The 12,695-nt window shown below is 38.6% G+C and overlaps 1 protein-coding gene across 5 annotated transcripts in view; it reads right to left on the bottom strand.

Annotated features, from left to right (window-relative positions):
* kiaa1109 (KIAA1109 ortholog) overlaps nucleotides 1–12,695 on the bottom strand; it is a 407,563-nt gene that overhangs the window by 265,939 nt on the left and 128,929 nt on the right. For all 5 annotated transcript variants that reach the window (XM_060851682.1, XM_060851684.1, XM_060851685.1 and 2 more), the window contains exons 16-17: nucleotides 10,339–10,436; nucleotides 3,970–4,148 (exon numbers count right to left, since the gene is read on the bottom strand). In XM_060851682.1, coding sequence (XP_060707665.1) covers nucleotides 3,970–4,148; nucleotides 10,339–10,436 — 277 coding nt within the window. The remainder of the gene's footprint in view (nucleotides 1–3,969; nucleotides 4,149–10,338; nucleotides 10,437–12,695) is intronic.

Raw genomic sequence — 12,695 nt, 5'->3', positions numbered from 1 at the left:
TTTATTTCAGAACTACCATCCTTAACTTCCTTAATTAGCCACAGATGGACTTTCCTTGCTGAGTTTTTGTATTTTTGCTAGAGACTTTGAATGGATTTTTGAGATGTTCTTCCTACTTATTTACCGCCATAAAGTTTTGTCTATTTACACAAATATATATTTCTTCTCATTCATATATACATGACCTTCTTTAAATTCTTTGAGATCATAATAGGTGACCTTCATTTGAAATTTAATTCTATTATGATCTCCTTGTCCCAAATGATCTTTTATTATAAGATTACTAATTTATCCTACTTTATTGCACAATTCTTGATCTAAGATAATTTTATCCTGAGTTCACTCCACAATGTATTGTCCCAGAAACTGTGGAAAAAGCATTCTACTAATTCGTGCTACAGAATAGCTGTGCCATTACAGTGTCAAAATGATTGCATTATCCTTGCTACAAGCTCCAATTATTTTTCAGTTAATGTTCTGTTCTACTAATAGCATACCTATAAACAATCTTGTACAATGATTTTCTGAATCTTAATATTCCTAAATTCCACCATATTCATTCTATTTCCAAAATTCTTTCTCATCAGTGTCCTTATGTAAATCTTCATTATCAGGGGTATTTTTCTTCATTACCAGGGCTAATTTTCTTCATTACCCATTCGCACTGTCTTTTTGAAACACTGAATTACTGGGAAATATTTATTCATTGGTCACTTTCTAATTATGTCTGTAATGGCGACTAAATGCAAATCATTTATCTCTATTTGTGTCACTTATTTACCTTCCTCATTATGAACGTGTGCGCATTCAACTGAATAGCTTTTAATTTTGCTTTTGCTTTACAATGGTACTCTGCATGAACCCCATTCACCAATAAGCTTTGCACTTTTTGTCCTGTTTTACTCATCCTTCCTCTTTAGATTTATAAACCTCCCTTCACCTGAACCTTTTTAGTTTAAGTATAATTCATAGCCCTGTTTATTTGATTCCCCAAGATACTGCTTCATAGCGACACTGCACTTTAAGCACAGTCCATCCCAATTAGAATAGCTCTCGCTCTCCCTAGTACTAGTAGCAGTGCCCCAGTAATGAAAAAGCTTTCCGTGCAGTCCACTCTAAACCACACAATGAATTCCTTAATCTGAGCTAAAAATAGAAATTGTTCAAAAAGCTCAGCAGGTCAGGCAGCATCTGTGGAGAGAAATCAGAGTTAACATTTCGGGTCAGGTGACTTTTCCTCAGAACTGATGGTAGCTAAGAAAATGTTGACTTATATGCAGAGGGGGTAAGGAGTAAATGATAAGTGGGGGTAGAGCCCAAAGAAAGAGAAGAGCAGTTGGACATATGAAGGAGTGGGCAATGATCTGGCTGGGACAGTGAATAGCTGTTAATGGGGACTGTTAGTGGCTAAGAATGGTGGTGTGTAATGGTCACTTTATTTTGATACCTGAGCCCAAGCACTGACCATCCACTTTTCACTCTGAAAACAACCCCTATAATCTTAGTCTCTTACACCTGCTAGCCAAATTGTTTTCAATTACTAATTCTCCTGTTTTGTACTGCAAGGCACCTATATTTAAATGTACAGCACTTCCTTTTTGCATACTTCAAAAGCTCTTACAATCTGCTTTTATATTCTTTTCAAGTTTACCCGTTCCATTTTCTCCCTCTTAATCAACCTTTTCGTCTTCCTTTGCTGAATCCAGTCCTCAGATTTGCTACTTTTTATGAGCAACCTTCTATGATTCTCTTTGAATCTTAATACAATTCTTACTTTCTTTAGTTAGCCATGGTTAGGTCTCTCCTCTTGTTGTGTTTTTTCATCTGAAAGGAAGATACAACTGCTGCAATGCAAGCATTTATTCCTTAGATATTAACCATTGTCCATCTGCTATCATGCTTTTAATAAAACTACCCAGTTTATTGTGGCTTGCCTAACATTCAGACTTTCAACATTTCCTTTGTTTAGATTTAGGACCAAGTTTTGGATTGGTACTTAATTCTTTATCCATATAGAGAAATGTATCATGTAATAGGCACTTTTTCCTGAAGAACATTTGAGAACAAAGGTCATTAATTAACACTCTTCTCATTTAACAAAACCAAATTTAGGAAAGCCTGTTCCCTAGTTGTTGATCATTGCACAGTTCTGAAAAACAAAAATGTATTCATGCTCCAGGGCCTCTTCTACCACAGCATTATTGCTAATTCAATTTGCCCAGGCTGTATGTAGACACAAGTCACCCACAAATACTATGGCATCACTATTACATGCATCTAAATTTCCTGTTTATAGCCATCAGCTAACTTACCACTACTGTTTGGAGGCCCATAAACAACTCCCACTAAGGTTTTGCCTCTTATTATTTCTTAGCTCTATCCAGACAGATTGCACATCTAGATTTCCTGTACCAATTTTCTTTCTCACTCCTATACAGACTTCAACATTCACTAACAATACCACCCACTTCATTTTGTTTTTGTCCATCCTTCCTAAAAGATGACTACCCTTGGATGTTCAGTTCCCAGCTTGGTCACCCCACAATCTCTATAGTTGTAATCGTTTTGTAGCCCTTAACAGCTATTTGCATTGTTAATTCAGGAACCTTATTTGAATGCACGGAGCATTTGCAATAAAGTTTCTTTAGACTCACCATTTAGACGCTTTAGATTTTTTTGGCACTATGGCTTATCATTGTTTTCATTTCCATTTTTCTTTGCTTCACTCACCTTCCTGCCACTCTAATTTAAAGCCGTCCAAACAGAACTAGCAAACAGCCCTGAGAGGATATTTATCCCGGTTCTTCTGCAATCCAATCCACACATATTTCAGTTTCTACAGAATTGTTCCCAATGCTTCTCTGGCACCATCTCTCCAGCCACACATTCAACTGGTCTATTCTCCTATTCCCCATCTTGCTAGCAGATGGCACCTGACAGTGATCCTGAGACCACTACCATTGAGACATAGATTTTATTTCCTAGCTCTCTTTAATCTGCCAGTAAGAATGCATCCTGCTTTTCACCTATGTCATTAGTACCACCATGGATCAGGATCTCTGGCTTTTTTCATTCCCCCTTCAGAATGTCCTAGAGGCTTTCAATGACAACCCTGAGCCTGGCACCAGCAAAGCAACATACCATCCTGGTGTTGTGTCTGCAGTCACAGAAATGTCGACCTGTTCCCCCTTTCACTATTGCTTCTCTGCCTTTTTTCTCCTCCCTTCCTTTACAGCTAAACAGCTCCTGATGCCACAAACTTGGCTCATGCTACAGTCCATAACAAACCATCTAGCCCAACAGTATCCAAAATGAAAAATCTTTCAGAAAAGGTGGTAGCCACAGGGCAGGCATGTGACCAGATTCCTTATTACTGCAAAAGTTAACTTTCCCGATTACCACCAAGGAATATGTTACTGTTTTATTCTGTATTGGCATTCTTGCTTAGCAATAACATCCTTTCTTCCCACGGTTCTGTTTTGAAAATTTTGCACATTTGGATACCAGTGCCTGAATTTTCACTCAATCCTGAATCCAATTTTCCATAAACAATTTAAACTTCTGACAATGATCTTATACATTCTACACTTTTAATTGTTTTCCTGCACCTTTGTACTTGAGTACATGCAACATTAATATCAAAATCAAATCTAATGATCGCTTACAACAGTAAAAAAGAAGCTTTATCATTAAAACAATACTGGTACAAATTCCCAAATTCTAAACCACAGTACATTAATACTGGACAGAATCATTATAATATGGTAAAGTTGAAAAAGAAAAGCAATATTTTAATTATTTTCCAGATTTGTAAAATCAAACACAAACAGCAGAAATAAAAGTAAAATAAAGAAAATGAAAGCGGTTTTCAAATAATAATCAAATGACAGAAGTCCTGAAAGTATTAGTTTATTTGCCATAAAAGTCGACAGGACACTAAACAAAAATAGTTATAAAATGAATACTTACTCTGGCTGAGTAACATTGCGCCATTTTAGTTTTCCCATTTTAAGTGTAGCTTGTGTCTCAGATGAAGAGGAGGTTTGAGGAGTTAACTTGTTAGCCTGGGAATCATTTACTAATGTAAATGTGGAGTATCTACTGGGATGGCAGTCTGGTAGAAATAAGCGTAAATCCAGATTTTCTGCCTGCAAATGTAAAATAATTATGCAAAATGTTGTTTGGTGGTAGAGAACATGAGTATTTCTAAAAAAAATCAAGAGTAAAACACAAGTGGTGTTAGCAATTTAAAAGATGTCCTTCCTATCACACAAGTTATGTGCTGTCTGAACTTCAGGCGCAGTAGGCCAAATATCCCAAAAACTAGCAGACTGCACCAAACAGCACATCCCTTCAGTATTCACAAGCAATGCACTGGCTACACTGAACAGCCCCACTGAATGTTACACAGGATTCTACAACTGGTCAACTTTTTATAGGATAACCTTGAAAAAGTGAGAAACTATACTTATAATCAATTTAAGATTGTCAGTTGGGCTTGCAGCATGGTGCCTGTGGTTGTAATGGAAGCTACGTATATAAATACGTAGGGCCCTGTTCTTTGCATGTGTACACACCTATTTCAATTCAACTAAAATAGGTGATAGCCATTCACTGGTTCATTTCTCAGCACAATACCCTGCAAACAGTCAACATACCTAGTTTAAAATTTTAAAAAGCCCAGCTGTTAAGTGCCAACCAACATTAATGGGTACAATTTCAATGGCAATACCTCTGTTAATGAGCATTCACTTTAGTAACCAATCTGTATTCTCCTCTCATGCATATGTTGTATTCCACCTCCATCCCACAAACACACCGCCCCCATTAATACCCCCTCAAACTGCATTCTTGCAAAGTACACTGACTAAATATCATTTTTAGTGGAGACCACGGTTACATAATAAACACAAAAGAATGGCACAAATAACAGCAAGTTAAATAATTAATTGAGCCATTTTGAATTGTAGCGGTTAGGAGAAAAATGCAGGCTACCAAGCCATGAAAAAACATTTATTAGATATTGCCAAAAAATTCTAACATACCCCAAACTGTTAGTGTAGATAAACAATTCCTTCACTTAGCATTTTATCTAAAGAGTAGCATCACTCCTGAATACCTTTCTGAAATTGTCAAAGTCATTGGGTCATACACCATTGAAATAGGCCCTTCAGTTAGGTCAAATTAATTACTCAAACCCTGAAGTGTAGAGGGATGTACAAATATTGCATTCCAGTTGAATAGTGCTACCAGTTGAGCCAACAAAGCAAACAATCCGATTATAATGCCTACTGACTTTACTTTGGTGAAACACAAAGCAAAACAGAGTGATACTGCATTAAAGTCAGGAAAGAAAATGTTTTGTTATGTTTTAATTGATGTCAATCATGTCAGAGTCGAGAGTGTGGTGCTGGAAAAGCACAGCAGGTCAGGCAGCATCCAAGGAGCAGAAATGAAGGGCTTATGCCCAAAACATCGATTCTCCTGCTCTTTGGACATTGCCTGACCTCCTGGGTTTTTCTAGCACCACACTCTCGACTCTGATCTCCAGCATCTATAGTCTTCATTTTCTCCTCAATCACGTAAGATGTTATTTGTGACTAAAATTCCATCTCACCCTTGTTGACAGCAGCCCTTGACACATCACCTACCAATACCTCATCAATGTAGTCCAGCTGGGTGAGACTGCTCTCACCCGATCAGATTCTTACCTATCCAATCCTAATACAGTATCCCTAACAATGCTTTCTCTTTCTACTCCTGCATAATCATGCTTCGTGTATCTCAAGGATCTATCCTCAGCCTCTAATTTTCATCTGCAACTCCTTCATAATAGCCAGAGTGCAAAACATTACTTTCCACATGTAGTCATGATTTGGAGATGACTGGGGTGTACAAAGTTAAAAATCACACAACCCCAGATTATAGTCCAACAGGTTTAATTGGAAGCACTAGATTTCGGAGCGCCGCTCCTTCATCAGGAGCTAACACCTCCAGCATCTTATTTGGCTGACACCAATTGTTACAGTTAACTTGAGAATGTAACTTTTAAAAAAAAGTTTTGTGATTTACATATGAAAGAAGCGAAACTATCACCTTAAGAGAAACTTAAGGTCAATGTAATAAGATAATAGAAATGACATCAGGGAAGTCAAGTTAAGACTTAAAGTAAGGCCTCAAAAAACATAAGACAAGGACTTTTCAATGCAGCAGGACTATGTATAGTGAAATAAAGGTCTGCACTTTTAATGTTCCTGGTAATCACATGTACAGCCATCGGCCTAACGACATTTCAGAGCTGAGCAGTATGTGAACTTGCTGTGAAGCATGTGAAATGCTGAGACTGTTGTCGACATGTTCAGTGAGGTGGTCACACTGCACACTTCAGCTGAAAGCTGAACAGAGAGAAAGGGTGATCATGAGGCAGAGTAAAGAAAGGCAGGTAATGCAGGAACCCCTGTGGCCTTCCTCATCTCTGAAAGATATACCATTTTGAAAGCAAAAACAGAAATTACTGGAAAAGCTCACAGGTCTGGCAGCATCTGTGGAGAGAAATGAGAATTAATGTTTCGGTCCAATGACTCTTTCTCAGAACTGGCTAAGTAGCAAATGCAGATAAACCACTCGTGATATCACCAATGGAATAGTCTATAATCGTTTCAAAATTTTCTGAGTACACTTCCAGTCACAGCTGACAAAAGCAGACTTTGAACACAGAAAGATCGAGTCCTGATAAAACCAAAACAGCTGATGAGGGAGACCAAACGGCTGTCACAACCAGAATGGAAACCTTTTTGGACTCGGATAGACCAATTCACAGTAGAGGATGGCACATTAATACGGGGAGCAAGAATGATTGCCCTGAGCAAAGACTGCTGTCAGATACTGGCTGAACTCTACCAGGTTCATTCAGGGATTTCCAAAATGAAGATGTTGACAAGAAGTTGTCTGGTGGCCAGGATTGGATGCAGACATAGCTGCATGGGGAGGCAATGTTACTTGACATGAAATATCAAATCTGCCTTGTCCACAGATGCTGCAAGACCTGCTAAGACTCTCCACTAATTTCTGTCTTTGTTTCAAAACATAATAGGGAAGAGGTGTTTGAGGTGGGAGTGGGACTGCAGTTTAGTGATGGCAAGTACAAACATCATTCATTTTAAGTTTGTTAGGGAAAAAGGGAGAAATGGTCTGTAAAAAGGATTTTGGATTAGGGAAAGCAGGATCTGGCCAAATTACACTGGGAACAACTATTTCTGGGTAAATCTACAGCAGAGACAGTGAGGGCATTTAAAATGGAATTGATGATATTACAAACCCAAATGTTCACTTTAGGGTGAAATATAGGAGCAGCAAACCCAGCGACCTCAAAATATCTTAGGAATATTCAGGACTGGATAAGAAGGAAATGGCAAAAGAGTTGAACACATAATTCTGTTCTGTGTCACAAAATAACGAAGAAATATTAGGAAACCAAGGATCCAGTAAGAGTAGAATTGAAGTAAGCAGCACTACCAGCAGATATATGGTGTGTTTGGATTTTCCAAAGGTTTATGATTAAGTTCTCTCATAACATATTATTAGGCAAAGCTAAAGCACATTGGTTGGAGGTAATTATTGGCATGGACATTTGGTTGACAGACAAGAAACAAAGAGTGGGAATAAATGGGTCTTGTTCGGAGTGGCAGGCAGCTACTCTAAAAATCAATGCTTGGGTTCTGGCTATTCATAATGCAAATAAATAGCCCCAGTGGAGGAACCAAATGCAGTATTTCCAAGCTTGTTGATGACAAAACTGGACAGGAAAGGAATTTGTGAGCAGATAGCAAGGAGGCTTCGAGGTGATTTAGACAAGTTGAGTGAGTGACTAAACACATAACAGATGCAGTACAATGTGATTAAATATGAAGATGTATACTTTAGAGTGAAAAACAAAGAGCGAGCACTATTTAAATGGCAGTATATTGGGAAATGAGGATGTACAAAGGGATCTGTGTGTTCCTGTACATCCACGAAAGTAGACAGGCAGGGGCAGCAATCAATTAGGAAGGAAAATGCTTTATTGGTCGTCATAGCAAGGGCTTTTGAGCTCAAAAATAGGTATGTCTTATACAGGGCCTTAAGGAGACCACAGTTTTTGTCCTCCAAAATAAGAAAGGAAGTACTGGCCTGAGAGGGAGCACAGCTGAGGTTCACTAGACTGATACTGGGAATGGTAGAGATTGGTTCAACTGAACAGTATTCACTGTAGGAATTTTGGGGGATGAGAGGGGATCTGATTGAAACATATAAAATTCTAACAGAGTTGGACAGGCTAGATGAAGGAGTAATGATTTTCCTGTTTGGGGAGTCAAGAACCAGGCAGGGCAGATGAGGAAAGCTTTCTTCACTCAAAAGATAGTGAACCTGTGGAATTCTCTACACAGAGGCTGAAAGGGCCAAATCACTGAATATATTGAAGCAAAAGAGAGTCTTTTTTTAAAAATAGACTTTAAAGGCATTAAGAAGTATGAAGAGAAAGCAAGAATATGGCATTGAGATAGAAGATCAGCCATGATCATAGTAAATGACAGAGTAGGCTCGAAGGGCTGAATAGCCGACTTCAGCTCCTAGTTTCTATGTTTCTATTCACAACTCTGAATGATCCTTCACTGGACCAGAACAAGATTAACGTTGATTAGGTACTTATTTTTCATTCATTCATGGGATGTATGCATTGCAGACTAACTGGCATTTATTGCCTGTCAGGTGGTGCAGGAGGTAGAGTATCTTCCTGAACTAGCTAGTCTTCAAGGTTTACTTACACAGTGCTGTTATAAAGGGAGCTTCAGGATTTTGACCGCAGTAATGAAGGAACAGCGATATTGTTCAAAGTCATGACGGCATACAGCTTGGAGGGGAACTCGAAGATGATGGCATTCTCATTTACCTGCATTTTTTTTCTTCAAAAGATTGGAGATGTTACTGATGCTGGCTAAAGAACCTTAGTGTGTTACTTCAATGTATCTTGCAGATAGCAAACACTGCTACTGCAACAACGAGAATATAGGATTTGTTCAGTATATGGTCAATGGTAACCCCCAAGAATATTGATAATGGGCATTCAGTGATGGTAATTCCGTTGAACGTCCAGGAGTAATGGTTAGATTCACTTTTGTCAGAGATAATCATTGCCTGATACTGGTGTGATACAAATGTTACTTGCCACTTATCAGCTCAAACCAGAGCGCTACCTTGCATCATATGAACACAGGCTCTTTCAGTGTCTGAGGAAATCAAATGGCACTGAATATTATATAATCATCAACAAGCATCCCACTCCTAAGTTTTGGTGTATAGAAAGCATTATGTTGCAGCTAAAGCTGCTGTAGAAACTTAGCAGGTCTGGCAGCATCTGTGGAGAGAAAAGAGAGTGAACATTTTAAGTCCTGGTTCTGAACAAGGGTCACAGGACTCAAAACATTGACTATTTTCTCTCTACAGATGCTGAAAAATCCACTACGTTTCCCAAAGCAATTTAAGTTTTTGTTTGTTTCAGATCTCCAGCAGTTTTTTGGCTGAATGTAACAGCTGAAGGTAGTTGGGCCTACAACATCACCCTGAGGAACTCCAACAATGATGTTCGAAGACTGAGATCATTAACACGCAAAAAGCTCGACCATCTTCTTTTGCATTAGGTATGACTCTAACCCGGACAGAGATATCCCCTCCACATTTCCTACTGACCGTAGTTTTGATTGGGCACTTTGATGCCATCGTTGATCAAATGCTATGTTAATCTTAAAAGGCCATGGAATTACCCGTAAAACCCCATGCAAGGACTGCACAAAACACTACATAGGACAAACAGGAAGACAGCTAACGATCCGCATCCATTAACACCAACTAGCTACGAAACGACATGACCAGCTATCCTTAGTAGCCACGCACGCAGATGACAAGCAACATGAATTCGACTGGGACAACACTACTATTATAGGACAAGCCAAACAGAGAACAGCCAGGGAATTCCTAGAGGCATGGCACTCATCTACAGATTCTATCAACAAACACATCGACCTGGAACCCGATATACCGGCCACTGCAGGGGGCAGCAAGAACTGACAACCGGAAGCAGCAGAGACAAGCCACTATAAATGTCGGAGGAAACATCACAGAAACGCTTCACAGGAGGCTCCCAAGCACTGAGGATGTCACCTAGAAAGGGGACGAAACATTTGCAACACAAACTCCCAGCTCGGCGAACAGAACCACAACTGCAATGTTATATGTTGTCACATTGACAGTAATACTAAACAATTGTTACAGAGTCACTATTTAAAATAAAGTGAAACATACCTTCAAACAAAATTTTGTGCTGCAAGTTTCAGGCACAAAGTCATTGAAAGGTAATGAGAAGTCAATATTCAGTGTTTCTCCACATGCTGCTAAATATACTGCAATAGAATAACAACAGCATTTAAATTAGAAATCCCTGAAAATTGTTCAATATCTTAATGATGTCTGAGTTTTATTGAAGTTTTTTAATAAGTAAACATGATTTTCGGCATACAACTGAACGTTTATCCCACAACATAGAAATTTGAACAGAATTCACAAAGTAGAAACAGACTACTTGGACATCAAATTTCAAACTTTGCACCCTTTACTGATACTTCTGGTTTTGATTCGTCAAACAATATCAAATCAAATTAAACTGGTAAAGAGACTTCTTTAAACTGACCTGTTTACAGTTGTAGACAATGGCCATACCCAGTTTAAGTTAATGAAATATGCACATTCGAGACAGCAAATGAAAAGTTTGAGTAGAACACATTTGACTATTTCTTTGTCAAACTGCATTCCGTATAAACCAAAACCAAAGGAATGCTCATAGCACAGATTGCATTCCAGGCAGTTAAACGACTGAGTGTTTAACCTAGCTTCTCAAATAGCTCAGACACAAAACTATATCCATCCCTTATTTCTCCCATCCATACACACCAACAGTGATATAAATACTTAATTTACTTAAAATTATTGGGTCTCAACTGAGCAAAGTCAGATCAAAACCTTAGAACTTTATTTAAAAGTAAATTCAAGCCTTGTTAATTTTTGATCACTACTACATGTCTTTTACTACTGTCTTCTCAGAATTTGATTGATTAAAAAAAAACTTCAGAATCAACCATTATTATTTGAGCATTTTATTTATAGGGGGCCATCTAAATTCAAGGTGAGAGATGAAAAGATTTATTGCTGAACAATACAAAAATATTGAAAGATCTGTAACATTTCTTCTCTGTCCTAGAACTGACCTGTTTAATTAATTGTATTGGAAATGTGCCAGTGAAGAAAAATCCTTAAGGAATAGTACAGTATAAAATGGAACTGTTTGTTTAACACATTAACTGGATTATCTGACTCTGGAGACATTCCCTGTGCTGTACTTGATGGCTACTACTGAATTTCAACAGCTTACTTATTGTATATCAGAAGGTGGAGAAGTCAATATCTCGGCTGCAACCTTTCTTTAGGACTGGGGCGGGTTTAAGGGGAGCTGCAGATAAAGGGGTTGAGGGGGCAGGGTGATGAGATAGAAATAGGTGAACACAGGTAGAGGGTACAACCTGGTTGGTCGATGGGTGGAATGAATCCAGTTGGTGGTTAGAATGAAGGGTCCATCAGAGGAAGGGAGGGGGAGGGCCTGGGAAGGGAGGTTATTTGAAATTGGAGAACTCAATGTCGAGTCCTCCAGGCTGTAGGCTGCCCAGGAAGATGAGGTGTTGTTCCTCCACTTTGTGGCTTCTTTCATTGTGGCAATGGAGGAAGCCCCATCGACCAACCAGGTTGTACCCTCTACCTGTGTTCACCTATCCCCACCTCACCACCCTCAGACCTAAAAGAAGGGGGACATCTGAAACATGACTTCTCCAATTCCTGATGCTGCCTGTGTTATCCCAGTCTCCGGCTCGTCTACTTGGATTCCGGCATCTGCAGTTTTTTATGACTCTACTTATTGTACATGCCAAAATTCTGAACATTTTAATATTTTTAAATATCAGGAAATACATTTTTATATTCATTTGCTGTCAAAGAAAGACTATCCATCTACTTAATGTGGCTATGATGGGCATTCAGGATGGAACCTCAAGTACTTGGTGTCCTCACAAAGTCACAGTTGCATTCTTGAAAACTGTGATTTCATTGAAAAGACTAAGTGAAGCACTGATCTCCATAGGAATCCATGTTAAAGTTGGAGTTAAGTTTCATAACGACTTAACAAGCAGAAAAAAATTAACTGTACACCTGCACCCACTAAGCTGAAATATAACATCATCTGTACTTAAATTAGCTATGTCCCTACACTAGCAAATTAAATAACTTAAAATGAGCAAGTTTTGAGAAGACTTGTAGCTCAGGTTGAGGTTTTGGATGTAGGTTTGCTCGCTGAGTTGCAAGGTTCATTTCCATGCTCAGCGAGCAAACCTACATCCAAAACTTAAAATGAAATACACCAACAGAACCAGAGAAAGTTATGGCACAAAAACAAGTGATTCGGCCCATCTTGTCTAAACATCTGAAAAAACAATTAGCTGCCCATTCTAAATCCTGATCAGCACCTGATCCATAGTGTTGATTTAAAAAATATAAATGAAAAATCTAATACTCAACTTACAATATTTCCTGAATGTGGAGTTGGGGGAAGGGGAGGG

This window comes from Hemiscyllium ocellatum, chromosome 36, assembly GCF_020745735.1.
Source record: "Hemiscyllium ocellatum isolate sHemOce1 chromosome 36, sHemOce1.pat.X.cur, whole genome shotgun sequence".
NCBI lineage: Eukaryota > Metazoa > Chordata > Chondrichthyes > Orectolobiformes > Hemiscylliidae > Hemiscyllium > Hemiscyllium ocellatum.
This window is presented reverse-complemented; position numbering and strand designations above follow the sequence as displayed.